Genomic DNA, 21,648 nt, shown 5'->3' with positions numbered 1-21,648 from the left:
CTGGCAGACAGGTCACAGGAAGTTCTACCTTGCAAAACACACACACACACAGGCTCCTGTGTCCAGCTGCATGGCAGCTCTCCTGGGCTGGTCTGTAGGTGACTGACCCCTCGGCCGTCCTGTTTTCCACTCGAGAAGAGGGAATGATTTCCTCCAAGGCTCAGGATGGTGTGGCTGCAGAGGGAGTTCAGCTACACTGACCTGCATGTTTGGAGGGAGTTCAGTTACTTTTGGATCTGAATTTCACCCTTCAAATTTGAGCAGCCAGAATTTTGGAACCACAATGTCCAAACCAGAATTTTTGGATCAGATTTTTTTTTTCACTTTAAAATTCATAGGTGAATTCAAAAACAACAAATTCGGTGGTGTTTACATTTCTATATTAAGTATTCAAGCCTTTAAAATTTTAAGACATTGTCACTGGTTTGCTTCCATAATAAAGCTTTCTAATAATAGGGAGTCGGCCATGAAAAATTACGTTGTGTCCTTGGGCAAGGCACTTCACCCTACTTGCCTCGGGGGAATGTCCCTGTACTTACTGTAAGTCGCTCTGGATAAGAGCATCTGCTAAATGACTAAATGTAAATGTAATAATACAAGAGTCGGTTCACTTCACTTCCGGTAGGGGGCGATCACGGAAGGACACATCGCGATCTTCCCTGCAACCGAAGACAATGGATCTGGGAGTTTGGAAGAGCGCGGGGAGGGGAAGTGAGTTGGCATCCGAAGCCAAGCCGTGAGACCCGGGAGGAGAAATCAGTTCTAGCCTGGTAACTAACATGAAAAAATGTCCTCACTAGCGTCGGGGATGTAGCTGTAAGAATGCGTGCGCCACGGATCTACAGCCCTCTGCTCCTCTCTCTCCTATCCTGTCTTTGGGAAGGATTCTCTAATTCTATTCCGGACAGCGAGTCTCTTGGTGAGTTCTTGGGAGGGAAAGTGTCATACAGGAGGAAGGAAACGGTGAAGGAGTGAAGGTAACATTTAAAACGCATAACGTTAGTGTTATGACTGGGCGCTGTCGTGTCGTCCGTCTAACGTTGACATGGGAAGAAATTTCATACGAGTCTGTTATGTAATCGACGCGTTTATGCTTTCGAACGGATACTAGTTTGTCGGGGCTACTTTACATTCATGGCACTCGGGGGCTAGCTCAAACAGTCGAGAGACAAAAGAGCTAGTGAGAAGGCTGAACCTTCATCGTATAGGACTTCAGAGAGTGTAGTGGTTGCAGGTTGTGTTTGTTTGTATGAGTGTGTTTGTGAAAGCTACATCAGAATCCGTTATATTAATCCTGTCTTGATATGCGGACTGCGCTGTCACACCGATGACGAGATGCCGGCGCAGCTGAAAGTTGTGTCCCGTGTCGTCAGCCGATCCCCACAGTGCAGACATTCCTGCACGGTGTCTGCAGAGCGGCCGGACCGACACCCCGGTCGACCGACAAATGCTAACCTTGCTGTTATAGCAAACACGCGATGCTTCTGTCGTCCTTGGTGGATATATTTGAGTTAGGATAGCTTTAATCATGGATTGCGTCGTTAGCCTATATGCTGTCGAACGACTGGAAATTAGTAACAAATTACAATAGCCTAGATGGTACTGCTGTCCACATTGTAGGCCCTATAGTAAATGTGAAGTATCCCGGTATTTAAGAATACATTGATTGGCTACAATATCTGAATAAAATTCGTTTTAGACATTTAGGTGTTATTATGGTACCATAAACTCTTGGTATGGAATGTTGATCAAATCAACAGGATAAACTGTTCAACTTTGTATAGTGAAAACTGTGGACTTTTGACTAACTTTTCTACAGCATCTTACATTAATATTTTACTGAAACACGGTTTTTTAATGTTCATTTTACGTAACAAACGTATCCGTGGGTAAAATAACATTAGGCTATAAGGAAAACGTATAGGCATATTACAACATTTTATTAATCTCATGCATCTATAACTCAGTTTAGTAGATGACTATAAGGTCCTTGACATTTGTGATTTCATTACAAAGTCCAGGATGTCCTCAACTCAACAAAAGAAGTAAATACAGAGGGAAGTATGACGGCGAAGTTGTCCATTATAGCGCGAGAACAGCTGGGTGTCCGTGTTTTCATTAGGCCTACCGTGGGGCGTGTGAGAGAACCGTTAAGATGTGAAAGTAGGGTGACCAGATTTGAGTTTGTGAAAAAGAGGAGGGGGGGGGGGGTGCTGGTCGTGTATTACATGCCGCACTATCTGATCAAAATGACAGTTCTCTCTACAGTCAGAGCTTGCGCAAGAAGGTGCAACGTAAGGGAGATACCCTTTCCAAAACTTATAAGGGCGTAATAGTTTGTGAAAGACCCAGAGAAACACAGATATCCGACGAGGCAAAATCCCGGACAATTTGGGAATCCCTGCCGGACGCATTTTTTGGGTCTCGAAAAGAGGACATGTCCGGGTAAAAGAGGACGTCTGGTCACCCTATGTTAAAGTGAAACCGATTTCAAAAAAGATTTGGGGAGTTCAGCTACCCTCGAGGCCCAGGGAGACTTCGACAAAGTTCGCACCAGACGAACTCAGGATACGTGTGTCAGCTATCATGCATATTGGGAGCCTACTGCACATAAGTGAAGTTTTACGGCTTTCAGTGTTAGGATGTGCGGATCTAGACATTTTCACCTGGGGTGGCAGGAAGTAGTTGTAGGGGGGCGTGGGGGGACAGTGTGACCCGATGCCATCAATTATTATAACAGTGTTTAAATAATGCCAATAATAAAAATATACTTGAATAAAAAGTACTAAAATACAAAAGGAAATATAGGCCTACATGTTGCATGGGCACATTGGGGGTGTGGCAAATCTTTTTTACTGGGGGGTTGCTGCCACCTCTTGGATACTCCAGTGGATGTGCAGGCAGGCTAACCGCTAGCCGTTCCCCTGACTCCTCTGTGTTCCCCGCAGTGACGCTCCGAGTGCAGGTGTTTGACAACAGCGACCTCTCTCCGCTGTCCGGGGCTGCAGCCCTTGTCTCTGGGAACGTCTCCTCCCTCGCCTCCGGAACTGCCGGCAACGATGGTGTCGTCACAGTTACCTTCCCCTACCGTCCAGGGACCTGGGTTATCGTCATGGCGACCAAACAGGGTTTTGTCACCAACTCCGCCCCCTGGCACGCCAGCCGCATCCCCTGTAAGTTTGACTTTTGATCTCCTGGGTTAGGAGAGAATTGTTATCTCTCCCACCATGGTGTTCACTATCCTCTCCTCCAGTTATCTCTCCAGTGTTCACTATCCTCTCCTCCAGTTATCTCTCCAGTGTTCACTATCCTCTCCTCCAGTTATCTCTCCCACCATGGTGTTCACTATCCTCTCCTCCAGTTATCTCTCCATAGTGTTCACTATCCTCCTCCAGTTATCTCTCCCACCATTGTGTTCACTATCCTCTCCTCCAGTTATCTCTCCCACCATGGTGTTCACTATCCTCTCCTCCAGTTATCTCTCCAGTGTTCACTATCCTCTCCTCCAGTTATCTCTCCAGTGTTCACTATCCTCTCCTCCAGTTATCTCTCCCACCATGGTGTTCACTATCCTCTCCTCCAGTTATCTCTCCATAGTGTTCACTATCCTCTCCTCCAGTTATCTCTCCCACCATTGTGTTCACTATCCTCTCCTCCAGTTATCTCTCCCACCATGGTGTTCACTATCCTCTCCTCCAGTTATCTCTCCAGTGTTCACTATCCTCTCCTCCAGTTATCTCTCCAGTGTTCACTATCCTCTCCTCCAGTTATCTCTCCAGTGTTCACTATCCTCTCCTCCAGTTATCTCTCCAGTGCTCACTATCCTCCCCTCCAGTTACCCCTCCCTTCCTTCTCTTCTCATCAAGGCGTCTTTGCCACCACCCACACACAGTGCTTGTCTCATCACTCCGTTGTCACGACAACCCGTGTGCTGCGCTGCAGTCTACACGGTATATTTCCTACCGTGGCTCTCTGCTCTGACTGGTTCAGCGTGGCACCATGTGAGCACATGAGCACGTTGTGATGTTCCTTGGCAGGTACATCATCACAGCAGCATCACTCTACATGCTACGTACTGCGACCACAACTCTGATCACTCTATTTCTCTTTATCACTCGCCCTCTCCTTCTCCCTTTCCCCTTCCTCTCTCTACACCCACACCCCTCTTTCCCCTTCCTCTCTCTACACACACACCCCTCTTTCCCCTTCCTCTCTCTACACCCACACCCCTCTTTCCCCTTCCTCTCTCTACACCCACACCCCTCTTTCCCCTTCCTCTCTCTACACACACACCCCTCTTTCCCCTTCCTCTCTCTACACCCACACCCCTCTTTCCCCTTCCTCTCTCTACACACACACCCCTCTTTCCCCTTCCTCTCTCTACACCCACACCCCTCTTTCCCCTTCCTCTCTCTACACACACACCCCTCTTTCCCCCCTCTCTCCTGTCTCTCTTCCCCTCTCCTCCTCCAAACTCTCCCCCCTCTCCTCCACCCACCTCTCCCCCCTAGTGTATGCATCAGTCAGCCTCTACATGCTTCCAGAGAGAACTGCCACCCTCATGGTCTACGAGGACATGCTGCAAGTGCTGCTGGGAGCTCCAGGTGGGCCGGCAAACACACTGCTGTTATTACACTGTTATTATACTGTTATTATACACTGATTACACTGTTATTATACACTGATTACACTGTTATTACACCGTTATTATACACTGTTATTACACTGTTATTATACACTTATTACACTTATTATACACTGGTTACACTGTTATTATACACTGTTATTACACTGTTATTACACTGTTCACAGTACACTTATTACACACTTATTATAGTTATTACACTAATATAGTTATTACACAGTCAGAGTCTGATGTACCTGTTGTTCCACAGTCATTTATACAGTTATAGAATCTGATGTAACAGTTATTTCATGTCATATAATGATGATGATATTACACAGTTATTACACAGTCAACAGTTAAGATATGGAGTCAGAAGGGGTGAAAGTGAAGATGGAGGGAGGAGAGATGGTGAAGGAAGATGAGGCAGAGATGAAGCATGTAGTACGAGAATAGAGAGAGATGGAGGGACTATAAATACATACAGAAATGACAAGGTGTGGGTGGAGATGGAGACATTTTCCATGCATGAGTGGAGAGAGAGAGGAGTAGGGATGGATCGACATGGAGAGAGAGAGAAAGCAAAGGGAGAGAGAGAGACTGAGATGGATAGATAGAGATATAGGGACAGGAGGAGAGTGGGAGGAATGATGAGGGAGAGAGAGCGGGAGGGAGAGAGAGAGAGAGATGTGTAGATGGACAAGGGATAAAGATGAACAGACAGAAGGAGAGTGGGAGGGAGAGCGGGAGAGAGAGAGAGCAGGAGAGAGAGAGAGAGAGGGAGATAGAACCATTCCATCCAGGCCAGACTGTCAGAGCAGATCAGACTCCTCCTCTTAGAGCTCTCATCTCCCTGGCAACCAGAGCGGGAGGAGGGAGGGAGGGAGGGGGCCTACTGCTCTAACCTGTAACCCTACAGTGACCCAGCATCTCACACTGTTTCCTGGAAGACTGGAAAGATTCACACTTTTATAGCTGTCTTAACCTTTTGAGTTACCTCTGACTAACCAACTCTTCTCATCCCCACCTCTTCTCCTCCCCCTCCCCTCTCTGTCCTCTTGCTCCGCTCTGCCCTCCTCCCAGGAGGGCGGAGGCAGGCATGGGTGCAGCTCCAGTGGAGGGCCCTGCCCCCCAACCTTAACTCCTCCAGGACTGAACTGAGCGCCTGCCTGACCGCCCCCCAGACCCAGGGCCAGCTGGGGGCGTTCCCCTACCCCCTGGGGCTGCAGCTCAACCACACCGGTGAGGGGGTAGGAGGGGAGGGGGAGGGGGGGGAAGGAGGGGAGTGGGTGAGGATGGTGGCGGGGAGGTTGGTAGGTGTGTGCGTGTGGGGGGGGGGGAGGGTGGGTGAGGTAGAGGGATTAGACCCTAACCCTTCCCCTCCCCACCTCATCCAGGCTCTAACAGCAGCTGGGTGGAGTTGACTGCGTTAGCGGCGGTCAGTATCAGCCTGTCCCTGAGGAACGGTTCCAGGCTGCAGGTGAGGCAGCCGGTCCACGTGTCGGTGCCCCTGCCCTCCGACTCAGCCCTCAGCTCTGCCACCAGCGCCCCTCTGTGGACGCTGCACGACACTACAGGTCAGGACACTGACCACCACTTGGCAAAAATAACTGTTATGCAACATTATTTTCTCTCTCTGTCCTGCTTTGCTCTCACTCTCCCCCTCTCCCTCCTTACCATCTCCTTCTCCCCCTCTCTCTCTCTCTCTCTCTCTCTCTCTCTCTCTCTCTCTCTCTCCTTCCCCATCTCCTTCTCCCCTCTCTCTCTCCCACCTCCTCTGACACCCTCCCCTCCATCCTCCCCCTCTCCTTTATGTGTTGAATGAAAGGAAGTGTTTTGTCTATGTCTGAGACCTTGCACTCAGCTAGTCAAGGAGGGTAGTTGGTCCCCAGCTTGAAGAAAAAACGATTTATAGCTGAACAGGAACATTAAAGTTGTCCACCAATAATCTAGACCCTTTTTGTCCGGTGTTGATTTCAAATATGTATATATATATATTTTGTATTATATATTTATGTATTTGTACTTATATAAATGTTTCTACGAGCCCTTCAGAGCTTCACACAGACCTGCCTCAGTGATGCCCCCTACTGGGCAACATCCCACATTACAGCAACCAAGTCAGACCAGCAGTCTTTCAGTACCGGCAGTGAGACCAGCAGTGAGACCAGCAGTAACAGTAGTGAGACCAGCAGTGAGACCAGCAGTGAGACCAGCAGTGAGACCAGCAGTGAGACCAGCAGTAACATCAGCAGTGAGACCAGCAGTGAGACCAGCAGTGAGACCAGCAGTAACATCAGCAGTGAGACCAGCAGTGAGACCAGCAGTGAGACCAGCAGTAACATCAGCAGTGAGACCAGCAGTGAGACCAGCAGTAACAGCAGTGAGACCAGCAGTGAGACCAGCAGTAACAGCAGTGAGACCAGCAGTAACATCAGCAGTGAGACCAGCAGTGAGACCAGCAGTGAGACCAGCAGTGAGACCAGCAGTAACATCAGCAGTGAGACCAGCAGTGAGACCAGCAGTGAGACCAGCAGTGAGACCAGCAGTAACATCAGCAGTGAGACCAGCAGTGAGACCAGCAGTAACATCAGCAGTAACAGCAGTGAGACCAGCAGTAACATCAGCAGTGAGACCAGCAGTGAGACCAGCAGTAACAGCAGTGAGACCAGCAGTGAGACCAGCAGTGAGACCAGCAGTAACATCAGCAGTGAGACCAGCAGTGAGACCAGCAGTAACAGCAGTGAGACCAGCAATGAGACCAGCAGTAACAGCAGTGAGACCAGCAGTGAGACCAGCAGTGAGACCAGCAGTAACAGCAGTGAGACCAGCAGTGAGACCAGCAGTGAGACCAGCAGTGAGACCAGCAGTAACAGCAGTGAGACCAGCAGTGAGACCAGCAGTGAGACCAGCAGTAACATCAGCAGTGAGACCAGCAGTGAGACCAGCAGTGAGACCAGCAGTAACATCAGCAGTGAGACCAGCAGTGAGACCAGCAGTAACAGCAGTGAGACCAGCAGTGAGACCAGCAGTGAGAGCAGCAGTGAGACCAGCAGTAACAGCAGTGAGACCAGCAGTAACATCAGCAGTGAGACCAGCAGTGAGACCAGCAGTGAGACCAGCAGTAACATCAGCAGTGAGATCAGCAGTGAGACCAGCAGTGAGACCAGCAGTGAGACCAGCAGTGAGACCAGCAGTAACATCAGCAGTGAGACCAGCAGTGAGACCAGCAGTAACATCAGCAGTAACAGCAGTGAGACCAGCAGTAACATCAGCAGTGAGACCAGCAGTGAGACCAGCAGTGAGACCAGCAGTAACAGCAGTGAGACCAGCAGTAACAGCAGTGAGACCAGCAGTGAGACCAGCAGTAACAGCAGTGAGACCAGCAGTGAGACCAGCAGTGAGACCAGCAGTGAGACCAGCAGTAACAGCAGTGAGACCAGCAGTGAGACCAGCAGTAACATCAGCAGTGAGACCAGCTGTGAGACCAGCAGTGAGACCAGCAGTAACAGCAGTGAGACCAGCAGTGAGACCAGCAGTAACAGCAGGCTGGTGCTGTCTCCTCTGCCAGCAGGCCTGTGGATACGCAGTGGGAGTGGCTCCATCAGGAAGGAGGGGAATCAGCTGATCTGGAGCTTTGTAGCTCCTCAGCTGGGATACTGGCTGGCTGGCTTCCCCTCCAGCACAGGTAACATCACAACACCATAACAACACAACATGATAACAACACAGGCAGCTATATCATGTGTGTTTGTGTGTGTCAGCGGTGACGGCTGGAGGACTGGGAGACCTCAGCTCCTACAACACCATCTTCCTGCTCTCCATCCTGGGCTCCATGGCCCTGCTGGTGCTGGTGCTGCTCTGCCTACTGCTCTACTACTGCAGGTGAGCCCCCCTGACCATGACCTCTGACCCCTGGTTCCTCTGGACCCCAACCCTCTCCGACAGGCCCTTATCCCACACCTGACCCCAACCCTTTCATACCAACCCCTAACCTTTATGGATGAGTGACCCCTGACCCCAACCCTAAGCTTGACCTCTCTTGTCTGGGTGTGTTCCTCGTTCAGGAGGAGGTGCCTGAAACCACGGCGACCGCGCCGCAAGCGAGCGAGCAGCTGCCAGCGGGACCAGTGCACCTCCACCTCCCACCTCCCCCTCATCAGCACCGCCCACCTCGACCCGCCCTCGCACCGTTACCGCGACAACCCCCACCCCGCCAAGGACAGCCAGGGACTCTACCCCCCTGTCCCCGGCCCCCCACCCCCCAACGCCCACCCCTCCCAGGCAGGGCCCGACCCCAGCAGGCCCCCGGACTACTCTGCCCCCGCCCTGGCCTCCACCCAGCCCGGGCAGCTGGTGTTCTGCCACTCCCTGGAGCAGATGAGGGAGAGCATGTACAGCAGCCTGGTGCCCACGCTGGTCATCCCGGCCCACTACATGAACCTGAGCTCAGAGCTGCCCGGCCTGGCTGGCCTGGGGGCGGGGGAGCAGGGTCTGGGGAACCAGGGAAGCCTGACCCTGCCCAGGGCCAGGCCCAGCCAGGGGGAGCAGAGCCAGGCCCAGAGGGCGGAGGGTGCGGCGCCGGTCCGGATCCCGGTGCTGTTCAACGACTCGGCCATGGCCCAGGTGAGCGAGGAGCTGCAGGGCCTCACGGAGAGCCAGCTACTGGAGCTGGGCATCAAGCCCCACCCACAGGCCTGGTTCGTCTCTCTGGACGGGCAGTCCAACTCGCTGGTGCGCCACTCCTTCATTGAGTTGGGGGCCGGGATTGGGGCGAGGGCTGGACCAGGGGCCGGGGCGAGGGCTGGACCAGGGGCCAGAGGAGAGAGGAAGAAGGGCGACGCCGGAAGGATCCACAGCCAGCCGCCGCAGATCTCCTCGGATGAGGCGTCCAGCAGACAAGCCCTGCATGAAGGCTCTGTGACCCCTGACCCCCAGGGCCGCTCAGGGACCTTCCCTCGGCCCGGCCGCAGCAGGGACGCCAGCCTTAGGGACAGCCTCCCCTCTACCAGCCCAGAGGAGGGCCGTGAGGAGGAGGGAGACAGGAAGAGCCCGTGGCAGAAGCGAGAGGAAAGACCGTTAATGGTGTTCAAATAGGACCCCAGACCGCCTCTAGCCGGACCCCAGAAGGACCTAAGATACAACTCTAACTTGACCACTGTCACACCCAGCTACGACCCTAACTTGACCACTGTAACACCCAGCTACAACCCTAATATGACCACAGAATGACCTAGCTGTAGCCCTAATATGACAATACCATCCTAGATTTAACACTTGACCACAGAAAGATGAATCTATAACCCTGACCTGACCACAGAAAGATGAATCTATAACCCTGACCTGACCACAGAAAGATGAATCTATAACCCTGACCTGACCACACTCACCTGCAGCTCTGGATGAAACCCAGGCGAACTCTCTCCTCCTGAGCCTCTGCCAACCCGCACCATGGACCTGCCATGCATAGCTTGCATTACTAACCAGGGAAACACGCCATTAGACTTGCAACTTAGTATGTAGATGTGACAAGTATCTCTAATGCCGGGTTTCACTTGACACACTGATAGTTCTTCATTTTCAAGATTTAAGATGTTTTGGGGGAGAGAACGATACAGGAACAGGAAACACTCAAATCACATGACTCGTGGGATGAAATGTAACCTGCTTTAGAAAGAGATTATTTTCTGCATCCATCTAGCAAAGTAGCTGAAGAGTTTGTGTGTGTTTGATCCTTACACCCCTCTCCCTGATCCCTGCACGGGGCTCCAGTTATGCCTTCATTTACCACAAGATGGCAGCGTTGATCCAAACATGACCATTGTTTTGCTGTGAGGAGACTAGTTGTTAGATTGATGCAGTTTTTATACCTGTGAATCCTTTACAGATTTGACCTGAACTGTTTGCGCTTAACAAAGGAACACGTAATCACCCAATCAGCTGGGCTAATGCAAAGGAATAACCAATCGGTGGGAGTTATACATTGGGGAACCAATCAGCTGTAGCATGTAGTCCCCTAACAGGAGAGGAGGGAGTGATTCGTTAAACAACAATCAAATCAAAGTGGCCATTGGAAACAATTAGCCTATGTAGGCCTACTTAGAACTACTCTTTTCAGTTTTTACACCAGAATCAGTTAAACAATCTTTGTTGTTGCAATCTTTCAATAAAAGTATTTCGCCAAAATCTGTAATGTTTTATATGTAGAGTTATAGTTTAACGAATGTTACTATCAAACGTTTGTAAAAACAACCCTTATGTTTAGCTATCAATATTTATACAAGTGTATGGAGAATATTTCCACGTTTCCACATCCTCCGTTACACGCTGCATCCTCGCGACGCCAGATGGAGTAAAGCAGCTGATCCGATTTATAAACCGAGACCCGACATTCCTGCTTTGAGATTCCTTATGCACGTGAACGGAACATGCATTCTTTTTGTTTCATTTAGTATGTATCTATTATTCTGGAAATTGTTTTATTCTGTCGACAAATTAGCGTTTTTTGTCCAACTTCAGAAGACAAGGATATCCTCAAGTTTTGAGATTATCTGACAGTTTGCTTTGAGCGACGGGAGTGCGCGTCATGGTTTGACAGTGTAGGAGCGCGCTCGTTAACGTGAACGAGTGTTGTTCGGGTTTTTCTCACAATCCTTGAGATGTGAAGCGGTGATCAGAAGAAACGCGAGGAAACAAACATTGCCTGCATTAGGCTAATAGAGGAGCATAGCCTCAGTGAGACGCGGGAGGGAGAGACCGGCGAGGAAATCAATATAGCCTAGTCTCTCAACCAGTTCCGTGGTGTTCCGCTATTTAACCAAGGTCAATTCACCGCCTAAGATCGTGTCCTTCTCAGCCGGCTCCGTTATAAATTCGGAGGCGGGGGACATAGCGGTCGAGGATGGACGGGATGCAGGCGTACGGTGCAGGCAAGGCCGGTGGTGCTTTCGACCCCTTAACGTTCTTCCGACAACCACCGACTATTCTCCGGCTGGTGTGCTGGGTAAGATTAACCAACCTCAACCTCAGATTTACGGTGTGATAAATTGATACCACGCTCACGTGCTTTACACTTGTCCGCTCGATTCGGAATCTTACCAAAACGGGACAAATAAGCGTCATATTCAGCCTGTGGTATTTGCATTAGGGATTGGTTTGCGTTACTGTCTATTAAAAAGCGTTGATCATGAACCGAGTCTAGACGCCCTCAGATCCGAGCCGTGTCGACCAATTAAGCTCTGATTTGACCTCCCCGGTGCCCAACTACTCCTGTCTATTAACAAGCAGTTGCTTTTCGTTGCACGCGGATTTATTGTAGGCTATCGGTTTTACAGCTGAACCGCAGACGTCTGCTTGTTTCTGGAGCGGACATTGGGGTGCAGTTAAATCAACCGTTCTAATTTTAGAACCACCTCTCGTGCATGGAGGGATTTTCTGCGTGTAAGATGCTAATCGTCTCGAGTTGCAGCGCGACCTTTGGTGTTGCTTAGGAAGCGTTTTGTTTTTTCTTATTTTATTTTGTTTCCACTAATCGCTTAGCTTGACAACCGAACTTTGAGTCTAATTAGCGATTTTGCCGAGCACGTAGCCCTTAGGTTTTCAGATTGGGCATGGACTGAGGAGGTTGCGGGGACTGGCGCGCAGTAGAGGCCGTTAGGACAGCCCTGACTGATGCTAGCCGCTACTGGAGTGTTGCGATCACACCGCGCTTGCGCACACCTGAATCCCAAGCCGCTCATAACGGCGGTCTACCTGTGAGTCACAAGCCTTTTCCGGTACGAGGATTCTCTGTGTCGCGGAGCTGGTTTGAAACCCGAATATAGTGTGTGGTACTGGGGTGTCGATCTCCAGTGAAGACCGATGCTTACAAAGCTAAACATAACATGCCACTGGTTAGTCTTCTAGAGGGATTATAACACTGTATTGTCCAAATAGCTGGAAATGTCCAGCTTGTACAGTTTTCATATCTTCATTAAGTAGCTGGCCTGCAGGCGTGTAGAATGTTTTCCCGTTTGATCACGAGCCTCCCAGTCATTCACTCTGTCTCTCTCACACACACATACATACACATACACACACAGACACACACACATTCCGGTGTGGCTTAATGTTGGGAATGAAAGCCCCAGTGCTGTTGATCACAGGATCAGGACCACGTGGGGCCTGCACACTGCCTGCTTCATAGCTAGACCACACAGCATGTCTGTCTGCCTGCCTGCCTGCCTGTCTACATGCCTGTCTGTCTGACTACATGCCTACCTGTCTGTCTACATGCCTGCCTGTCTGTCTGTCTACATGCCTTCCTGTCTGTCTACATGCCTGTCTGTCTGACTACATGCCTACCTGTCTGTCTGACTACATGCCTACCTGTCTGTCTGTCTACATGCCTTCCTGTCTGTCTACATGCCTGTCTGTCTGTCTACATGCCTGCCTGTCTGTCTGTCTCAGTGTGTTTCCTGAGAGGAGGTGATGCTGAGCCTGTAAGCAGGGCTGTGAGAGCACCAGCAGGCAGGGCTGTGAGAGCACCAGCAGGCAGGGCTGTGAGAGCACCAGCAGGCAGGGCTGTGAGAGCACCAGCAGGCAGGGCTGTGAGAGCACCAGCAGGCAGGGCTGTGAGAGCACCAGCAGGCAGGGCTGTGAGAGCACCAGCAGGCAGGGCTGTGAGAGCACCAGCAGGCAGGGCTGTGAGAGCACCAGCAGGCAGGGCTGTGCAGGGCTGTGAGAGCACCAGCAGGCAGGGCTGTGCAGGGCTGTGAGAGCACCAGCAGGCAGGGCTGTGAGAGCACCAGCAGGCAGGGCTGTGAGAGCACCAGCCGGCAGGGCTGTGAGAGCACCAGCAGGCAGGGCTGTGCAGGGCTGTGAGAGCACCAGCCGGCAGGGCTGTGAGAGCACCAGCAGGCAGGGCTGTGCAGGGCTGTGAGAGCACCAGCAGGCAGGGCTGTGAGAGCACCAGCAGGCAGGGCTGTGAGAGCACCAGCAGGCAGGGCTGTGCAGGGCTGTGAGAGCACCAGCAGGCAGGGCTGTGAGAGCACCAGCCGGCAGGGCTGTGAGAGCACCAGCCGGCAGGGCTGTGAGAGCACCAGCAGGCAGGGCTGTGAGAGCACCAGCAGGCAGGGCTGTGAGAGCACCAGCAGGCAGGGCTGTGAGAGCACCAGCAGGCAGGGCTGTGAGAGCACCAGCAGGCAGGGCTGTGAGAGCACCAGCAGGCAGGGCTGTGCAGGGCTGTGAGAGCACCAGCCGGCAGGGCTGTGAGAGCACCAGCAGGCAGGGCTGTGAGAGCACCAGCAGGCAGGGCTGTGAGAGCACCAGCAGGCAGGGCTGTGAGAGCACCAGCAGGCAGGGCTGTGAGAGCACCAGCAGGCAGGGCTGTGCAGGGCTGTGAGAGCACCAGCAGGCAGGGCTGTGAGAGCACCAGCAGGCAGGGCTGTGAGAGCACCAGCCGGCAGGGCTGATCAGCTCCTCCAACACAGGCAGGGTTATCTCTCCCCAGCCAGACACGGGAGAGGACCGGAGGCTGTGGCCTCGTCTGTCTCTTCCCTCTCTACAACACGGTTCTAGAATGTCCCCAGAATCCTCAAGAACAGAATCCGGAATCTCCTCTGAGATTCTAGAATGACGGAGGTTCTAGGTCAGAATGCTGACGTAGTGTCCCTGCCGCCCCTCAGCTCTTCTCCATCGTCATCTTCGGCTGCATCGCTAACGAGGGCTACGTGAACCGGCCGGACGAGATCGAGGAGTTCTGTATCTTCAACCGCAACCAGAATGCCTGTAACTACGGCGTCGCCATGGGAACCCTAGCCTTCGTCAGCTGCGTGGCGTTTCTGGCGCTGGACGTGTACTTCCCCCAGATCAGCAGCGTCAAGGACAGGAAGAAGGCCGTGCTGGCCGACATAGGGGTGTCAGGTACGACCTCTGACCCTTGACCCTGCTTCAGAGAAGGGCTCAATCTCTACAAGTCCCTTTCCATTTTCCATACAGTATTTTAAAATAAAATGTATTTGTCTTTGTTGTTCTGTTTAACTCTTTCTTTTTTGTTTCTCTTGCCTCTCTCCCCACAATCTCTCTTTCCCCCTCTCTCCCTCCCCATCTCCCCCCTCTCTCCCCACAATCTCTCTATTTCTCCCACCCACCCACCCACCCGCCCCCTCCTCTCTCTCTCTCTCTCTCTCTCTCTCTCTCTCTCTCTCTCTGCCTCTCTCTCTCTCTCTGCCTCTCTCTCTCTCTCTGCCTCTCTCTCTCTCTCTGCCTCTCTCTCTCTCTCTCTGCCTCTCTCTCTCTCTCTCTGCCTCTCTCTCTCTCAGCCTTCTGGTCATTCGTCTGGTTTGTGGGGTTCTGTTTCCTGGCGAACCAGTGGCAGGTTGCCAAGGAAGAGGATAACCCCCTCAAGGAGGGCGGAGACGCAGCCCGTGCTGCCATCACCTTCTCCTTCTTCTCCATCTTCACCTGGGTCAGTATACTACACTTGCACACCTGCTGCTACACCTGCTGCTACACCTTCCACCTTCCTCTCTCTCCTCCCTCACTGCCTTAACCCTGAATAGTCACTGCCTTAACCCTTGAACTTCAACAGGGTCATCTTGGTTGAACCCTAAACTCTAACTTTCTCCTGTGTCTCTCTCTCTCTGCCTGCTTGTCTCTCTGTCTCTGTTTCTCTGTCTTGTCCTTTGTCTAACACCACAACTAACCTGTCTCTCCCCCTTGGTTCTAGTCAGTCTGTCTAGTTCCTGGTCTGTCTAGTTCCTGGTCTGTCTAGTTCCTGGTCTGTCTAGTTCCTGGTCTGTCTAGTTCCTGGTCGGTCTGTCTGGGTGCTGACCTGTCTGTCTGTCCCCAGGGAACTCTGTGCCTGCTGTCTCTGGAGAGACTAAAGCGGGTGTCATACGAGGAGGAGTACAACAAACTGTTCACACCCCCATCTGCCCCTCCTATAGTGTGACCAGCAGGAGGCCCCCTCCCTCCAGCCATCCTCCCTCCATCCATCCCTCATCCCTTCTCCCTCCATCCATCCTCCCTCCCTTCTCCAGCCCAGGCTGTAAACCATCTGAATGTGTTGTTACATGTTGAGTGGGTTCAGCCAGCACATCTGCATCTGAAGTGCCTTTTCACTGGAGAACTCCATGGACCTGCTCTCTGTACTGTTCAACAAAGGGCAATGCTACGTTCATACAGTTTCAGGTTCTCGAAATGTCCTTTAGTGTGCAAAATATCTTTGTTTTTCAAGCTTAATTAAGTGTTTTGTTCTTGTACAGTGTCATGTGTCCCTGTCTAGATGGTCACGCTGGTCAAGAGTGAGGAGTTGGTTGTCTAGAACTAGAAACCCAAGGCTTTTGGGATGTGGGAGGGGTTAGTGAGGTGGGAGGGTTTAGGGGTGTGGCGCTTAATTCTGCAAATCAATGTTTGACAGTTAATCTCTCAGGAGAAGTATGTATTTCACAAACCCAGCTCGGTCAACTCATGTGTATATGCAAATAAACGCATTTATCCATGCATACGGTGTAGCTACCGAGTAACTCTACCACGCAGACACAAACAGAACAACCATCACACTTAGAAATCCCATGTAAAATTTCCATAACCTCTCTTAAGGTTCTCAAATGTTGAAGTGAACACTGGTGGTGTATTCTCACAAGCAGGCATCTTTAACAGCCTTTTCTAATCACTAGTAGTTCAGACTGGTCCGAGGTGAGGTGCAGCAACTCACCATGACTGATATAATGTACTAATGTTGTACTAATGCAGCTGTTCATCCTTCTTTTACCTGTTGGGTCATCTCTCCCCTTTTTCATTCTCCCCTCTTTCCTTCCTCTCATCTCACCGCCTCACCCTAACTCCCCTCCTCCCCTCACCCTAACCACCCTCACCTCTCCCCTCCCCTCCTCCCCTCACCCTAACTCCCCTCCCCTTCTTCCCTCACCCTAACCACCCTCTCCCCTCCCCTCCTCCCCTCACCCTAACTCCCCTCACCCTAACCACCCTCACGTCTCCCCTCCTCCCCTCACCCTAACCACCCTCACCTCGCCTCACAGGCTGCCCAGGCCTTCCTGGGGTTCCAGAAGTACAAGCTGGGTGCTGACTCGGCCCTGTTCTCCCAGGACTACACCGACCCCAACGCTGCCCCCGGCGCCGCATCTGAGTTTCCCGCCTACGCTGGAGACATGGAGGCCCCCGCCAACTGGGATCTGGCATTTGACGCCTCCGCTGGGTACCAGGGACAGGAGTACTGAGGTGGGGGAGGATGGGAGGGGGAGGGACAGGGACAGGAGTACTGAAGGGGAGGGGGATGGGGAAGACGAGGAGGAGAGATGGGGAAGAGGAGGAGGAGAGATGGGGTAGAGGAGGAGGAGGAGGAGGAGGAGGAGGAGGAGGAGGAGGAGGAGGAGGAGAGATGGGGAAGACGAGGAGGAGAGATGGGGAAGAGGAGGAGGAGGAGGAGAGATGGGGTAGAGGATGAGGAGGAGGAGGAGAGATGGGGAAGACGAGGAGGAGAGATGGGGAAGAGGAGGAGAGATGGGGTAGAGGATGAGGAGGAGGAGGAGGAGAGATGGGGAAGAGGAGGAGGAGAGATGGGGGAGAGGAGGAGAGATGGGGTAGAGGATGAGGAGGAGGAGGAGAGATGGGGAAGAGGAGGAGGAGAGATGGGGGAGAGTAGGAGAGATGGGGAAGACGAGTAGGAGGAGGAGGAGAGATGGGGAAGACGAGTAGGAGGAGGAGGAGGAGGAGAGATGGGGAAGACGAGTAGGAGGAGGAGGAGAGATGGGGAAGAGGAGGAGGAGGAGAGATGGGGAAGAGGAGGAGGAGAGATGGGGAAGAGGAGGAGGAGAGATGGGGAAGAGGAGGAGGAGGAGAGATGGGGAAGAGGAAGAGGAAGAGGAGAGATGGGGAAGAGGAAGAGGAAGAGGAGAGATGGGGAGGAGGAGGAGGAAGAGGAGAGATGGGGAGGAGGAGGAGGAGAGATGGGGAAGAGGAGGAGGAGAGATGGGGAAGAGGAGGAGGAGAGATGGGGAAGAGGAGGAGGAGGAGAGATGGGGAAGAGGAAGAGGAAGAGGAGAGATGGGGAGGAGGAGGAGGAAGAGGAGAGATGGGGAGGAGGAGGAGGAGAGATGGGGGAGGAGGAGGAGGAGAGATGGGGAAGAGGAGGAGGAGGAGAGATGGGGAAGAGGAGGAGGAGGAGGAGGAGGAGGAGAGATGGGGAAGACGAGTAGGAGGAGGAGGAGAGATGGGGAAGAGGAGGAGGAGGAGGAGGAGAGATGGGGAAGAGGAGGAGGAGAGATGGGGAAGAGGAGGAGGAGAGATGGGGAAGAGGAGGAGGAGGAGAGATGGGGAAGAGGAAGAGGAAGAGGAGAGATGGGGAGGAGGAGGAGGAAGAGGAGAGATGGGGAGGAGGAGGAGGAGAGATGGGGAAGAGGAGGAGGAGGAGAGATGGGGAAGAGGAGGAGGAGGAGAGATGGGGAAGAGGAGGAGGAGAGATGGGGAAGAGGAGGAGGAGGAGAGATGGGGAAGAGGAAGAGGAAGAGGAGAGATGGGGAGGAGGAGGAGGAAGAGGAGAGATGGGGAGGAGGAGGAGGAGAGATGGGGAGGAGGAGGAGGAGGAGGAGAGATGGGGAAGAGGAGGAGGAGGAGAGATGGGGAAGAGGAGGAGGAGGAGAGATGGGGAAGAGGAGGAGTACTCAGGAGAAGTTGGGTTAGCGTACTGAAGCCTGTTGTGCTGCTTAGCTGTTATGGCAACCAGACCAGCAGGGGGAGCTGTTCCAGAGCCTCACAGCAACCAACATGCCAATACCAGCAGGTTGTTACAGACCAAACAGTGCTGAAGGTCTTACTCTTTGTTTCCCAATGTTGTGTGTGTATACCTGTGTGTGTGTGTGTGTGTGTGTGTGTGTGTGTGTGTGTGTATATATGTGTGTGTGTGGACTTGTTTTTTTTCATGTGAGTACATTTGATCCTCAAGGTAACTTTTATCCAGACTATAATTGTTAGCAATTGTGAGCGTACTATAAGTTTAACAAGATATTTTTTTATTTTGTGGAATAAACAAATATATTATGAACACACTTATGATATTGATTTCTAGATAAAACTACAATCTCAGAAGATAAAAGGACATCTGTGTGAGTTCTGTGACCAGTGTGTGTTCTGTGTGCTTCTAAAGGAACATCCCTCCTAGACGCTTCATCTGTACGATGTTAGAACTCGGAATCAGGATCGCTCCTCATTTTCATGCTTTACATCTGCTAAACAAAGGCAGCCTACAGAGAGCTGTGCAAGGATGTGTTCATCTCTGACGCTACAGAGAGGATGTGTTCATCTCTGACGCTACAGAGACCGGGTCCGTAGTTGTGTTTAATGTGGTGATTGTGTGTGATTAAATTAATCGGTTGATAAATAAATTGTGGGTCTGTGGAATGATTTTCAGTCGTGGCTTTGGAGTCAAAAGATGAACCAAGTTCAAATGTAACCGAAGGTTTACATTTTCAAACCCTTTATAGATTTTTACATTTAGTCATTTAGCAGACGCTCTTATCCAGAGCGACTTACAGTAAGTACAGGGACATTCTCCCGAGACAAGTAGGGTGAAGTGCCTTGCCGGGCTGGGTGGAATGCACAGACAGGTATCTCCTGATCTTCCGGATGTTGTAGAGGGTGAATCTACATGACCGGGAGACCGCAGCAAAGTGGGCTGTGAGGGAGAGCTCGTCCTCCATGGTCACCCCGAGGTTCCTGGCAGAGGATGTAGGGGTCACCGTCGCCGATACCAGGGTGATTGAGAAATCGTGGTTTGGCCGGGATGATGAGTTCTGTTTTGGCAAAGTTCAGCTGGATGTGGTGCTTGGTCATCCAGGCGGAGATGTCGGGGACGCAGGCCTTGATCCTAGCAGAGATCCCCGGATCAGTCGGGGGGGAACAACAGGTACAGCTGCGCGTCATCAGCGTAGCAGTGGTACGAGAAGCCATGGGAGGTGATGATCGGTCCAAGTGAGGTGGTGTACAGGGAGAAGAGGAGGGGTCCAAGGACGGAGCCCTGTGGGACACCAGTGGAGAGCTGGCGGGGGCCTGACACTTTGCCTCCCCAGGAGACCTGGTAGGATTTTCCCGACAGGTAGATGAGATCCACTGAAGTGCAGTGCCAGTGATGCCCATCTCAGAAAGTCTGGCCAGCAGGATTTGATGGTTAACCGTATCAAACGCTGCAGAAAGGTCCAGCAGAATGATGACGGATGACCTGGAAGCCGCTCTGGCAGACTGGAGGGCAGTGGTGACTGACAGGAGGGCAGTCTCTGTGGAGTGGCCAGTCTTGAAGCCTGATTGTTTGGGGTCAAGCAGGTTGTTCTGAGAGAGAAAGTTTGACAGTTGGTTAGATAACAGCTCGTTCAATTGTTTTAGAAAAGAAGGGTAGCAGTTATGAAGTAGCTCAAGCAAAAAAGCTGTGTTGAAATTGAACCCTGTTAGTTTCTATGGAAAGTGCTGAATGGGGCATTGAGGCAAAAAAAACGAGATACGACACAGTGCAACCTTCTGATTAACAGCCCGATTCCCTAACCGCTCAGCCATCTGACCCCCTTATAGATGCTTTTTTTTAATCTACAATTTCTTGCTTTAACAGACACTGTAAACCTACAGCAGAAGTTCAAGGGTCGGAAGTGGCCAGTCAAGGAACGGTCTGTATTTACGAGAAACCAGGGGTGTTCAACCCTGGGCCTGCTGCCATGCATGTTCCAGGGGTGTTCAACCCTGGGCCTGCTGCCCTGCATGTTCCAGGGGTGTTCAACCCTGGGCCTGCTGCCCTGCATGTTCCAGGGGTGTTCAACCCTGGGCCTGCTGCCCTGCATGTTCCAGGGGTGTTCAACCCTGGGCCTGCTGCCCTGCATGTTCCAGGGGTGTTCAACCCTGGGCCTGCTGCCCTGCATGTTCCAGGGGTGTTCAACCCTGGGCCTGCTGCCCTGCATGTTCCAGGGGTGTTCAACCCTGGGCCTGCTGCCCTGCATGTTCCAGGGGTGTTCAACCCTGGGCCTGCTGCCCTGCATGTTCCAGGGGTGTTCAACCCTGGGCCTGCTGCCCTGCATGTTCCAGGGGTGTTCAACCCTGGGCCTGCTGCCCTGCATGTTCCAGGGGTGTTCAACCCTGGGCCTGCTGCCCTGCATGTTCCAGGGGTGTTCAACCCTGGGCCTGCTGCCCTGCATGTTCCAGGGGTGTTCAACCCTGGGCCTGCTGCCCTGCATGTTCCAGGGGTGTTCAACCCTGGGCCTGCTGCCCTGCATGTTCCAGGGGTGTTCAACCCTGGGCCTGCTGCCCTGCATGTTCCAGGGGTGTTCAACCCTGGGCCTGCTGCCCTGCATGTTCCAGGGGTGTTCAACCCTGGGCCTGCTGCCCTGCATGTTCCAGGGGTGTTCAACCCTGGGCCTGCTGCCCTGCATGTTCCAGGGGTGTTCAACCCTGGGCCTGCTGCCCTGCATGTTCCAGGGGTGTTCAACCCTGGGCCTGCTGCCCTGCATGTTCCAGGGGTGTACAACCCTGGGCCTGCTGCCCTGCATGTTCCAGGGGTGTTCAACCCTGGGCCTGCTGCCCTGCATGTTCCAGGGGTGTACAACCCTGGGCCTGCTGCCCTGCATGTTCCAGGGGTGTTCAACCCTGGGCCTGCTGCCCTGCATGTTCCAGGGGTGTTCAACCCTGGGCCTGCTGCCCTGCATGTTCCAGGGGTGTTCAACCCTGGGCCTGCTGCCCTGCATGTTCCAGGGGGGTTTGACCCTGGGCCTGCTGCCCTGCATGTTCCAGGGGTGTTCGACCCTGGGCCTGCTGCCCTGCATGTTCCAGGGGTGTTCAACCCTGGGCCTGCTGCCCTGCATGTTCCAGGGGTGTTCAACCCTGGGCCTGCTGCCCTGCATGTTCCAGGGGTGTTCAACCCTGGGCCTGCTGCCCTGCATGTTCCAGGGGGGTTTGACCCCCCCCCAATCAAGACTTGGACCCCCCCAAAAGAGGTAAAAACAACAGGTCGGGAGGTCGATACTTGCCCTGGAGAAGTTTACCCCCCC

At 52.7% G+C, this 21,648-nt stretch overlaps 2 protein-coding genes across 4 annotated transcripts; both read left to right on the top strand.

Annotated features, from left to right (window-relative positions):
* The first annotated feature begins 643 nt into the window (after positions 1-643).
* LOC134035950 (protein FAM171A2-like) lies at positions 644-10,804 on the top strand. 2 transcript variants are annotated; one of them, XM_062480540.1, is made up of 8 exons: positions 644-919; positions 2,949-3,173; positions 4,512-4,604; positions 5,708-5,866; positions 6,022-6,201; positions 8,199-8,312; positions 8,389-8,509; positions 8,692-10,804. In XM_062480540.1, the coding sequence occupies exons 1-8, from the start codon at positions 823-825 to the stop codon at positions 9,719-9,721; spliced, it is 2,019 nt and encodes a 672-aa protein (XP_062336524.1). In that variant the 5' UTR covers positions 644-822; the 3' UTR covers positions 9,722-10,804. The 2 variants fall into 2 exon arrangements, with proteins under 2 accessions (XP_062336524.1, XP_062336514.1); XM_062480530.1 differs by having other exon boundaries at positions 8,196-8,312.
* A 310-nt stretch (positions 10,805-11,114) lies between these two features.
* LOC134036647 (synaptogyrin-1-like) lies at positions 11,115-16,921 on the top strand. 2 transcript variants are annotated; one of them, XM_062481667.1, is made up of 4 exons: positions 11,115-11,627; positions 14,290-14,527; positions 14,926-15,071; positions 16,648-16,921. In XM_062481667.1, the coding sequence occupies exons 1-4, from the start codon at positions 11,526-11,528 to the stop codon at positions 16,843-16,845; spliced, it is 684 nt and encodes a 227-aa protein (XP_062337651.1). In that variant the 5' UTR covers positions 11,115-11,525; the 3' UTR covers positions 16,846-16,921. The 2 variants fall into 2 exon arrangements, with proteins under 2 accessions (XP_062337651.1, XP_062337658.1); XM_062481674.1 differs by lacking the exon at positions 16,648-16,921 and adding an exon at positions 15,456-16,378 and having other exon boundaries at positions 11,119-11,627.
* The last annotated feature ends 4,727 nt before the right edge of the window (positions 16,922-21,648 follow it).

Source organism: Osmerus eperlanus, chromosome 2 (genome assembly GCF_963692335.1).
Source record: "Osmerus eperlanus chromosome 2, fOsmEpe2.1, whole genome shotgun sequence".
In the NCBI taxonomy this organism is placed as follows: Eukaryota; Metazoa; Chordata; class Actinopteri; order Osmeriformes; family Osmeridae; genus Osmerus; species Osmerus eperlanus.
The sequence above is the reverse complement of the archived record's forward strand: the minus strand, read 5'-3'. Positions and strand labels throughout refer to the sequence as shown.

Excerpts from the sequence above, each read along its gene's own strand:
- LOC134035950 (XM_062480530.1), top strand. The coding sequence starts at position 823 with ATGCGTGCGCCACGGATCTACAGCCCTCTGCTCCTCTCTCTCCTATCC. Across the intron at positions 920-2,948 it reads TCCGGACAGCGAGTCTCTTG|TGACGCTCCGAGTGCAGGTG; the intron begins GTGAGTTCTTGG and ends TGTTCCCCGCAG. Across the intron at positions 8,510-8,691 it reads CTACTGCTCTACTACTGCAG|GAGGAGGTGCCTGAAACCAC; the intron begins GTGAGCCCCCCT and ends TTCCTCGTTCAG.
- LOC134036647 (XM_062481667.1), top strand. The coding sequence starts at position 11,526 with ATGGACGGGATGCAGGCGTACGGTGCAGGCAAGGCCGGTGGTGCTTTC. Across the intron at positions 11,628-14,289 it reads TTCTCCGGCTGGTGTGCTGG|CTCTTCTCCATCGTCATCTT; the intron begins GTAAGATTAACC and ends GCCGCCCCTCAG. Across the intron at positions 15,072-16,647 it reads TCTTCTCCATCTTCACCTGG|GCTGCCCAGGCCTTCCTGGG; the intron begins GTCAGTATACTA and ends CTCGCCTCACAG.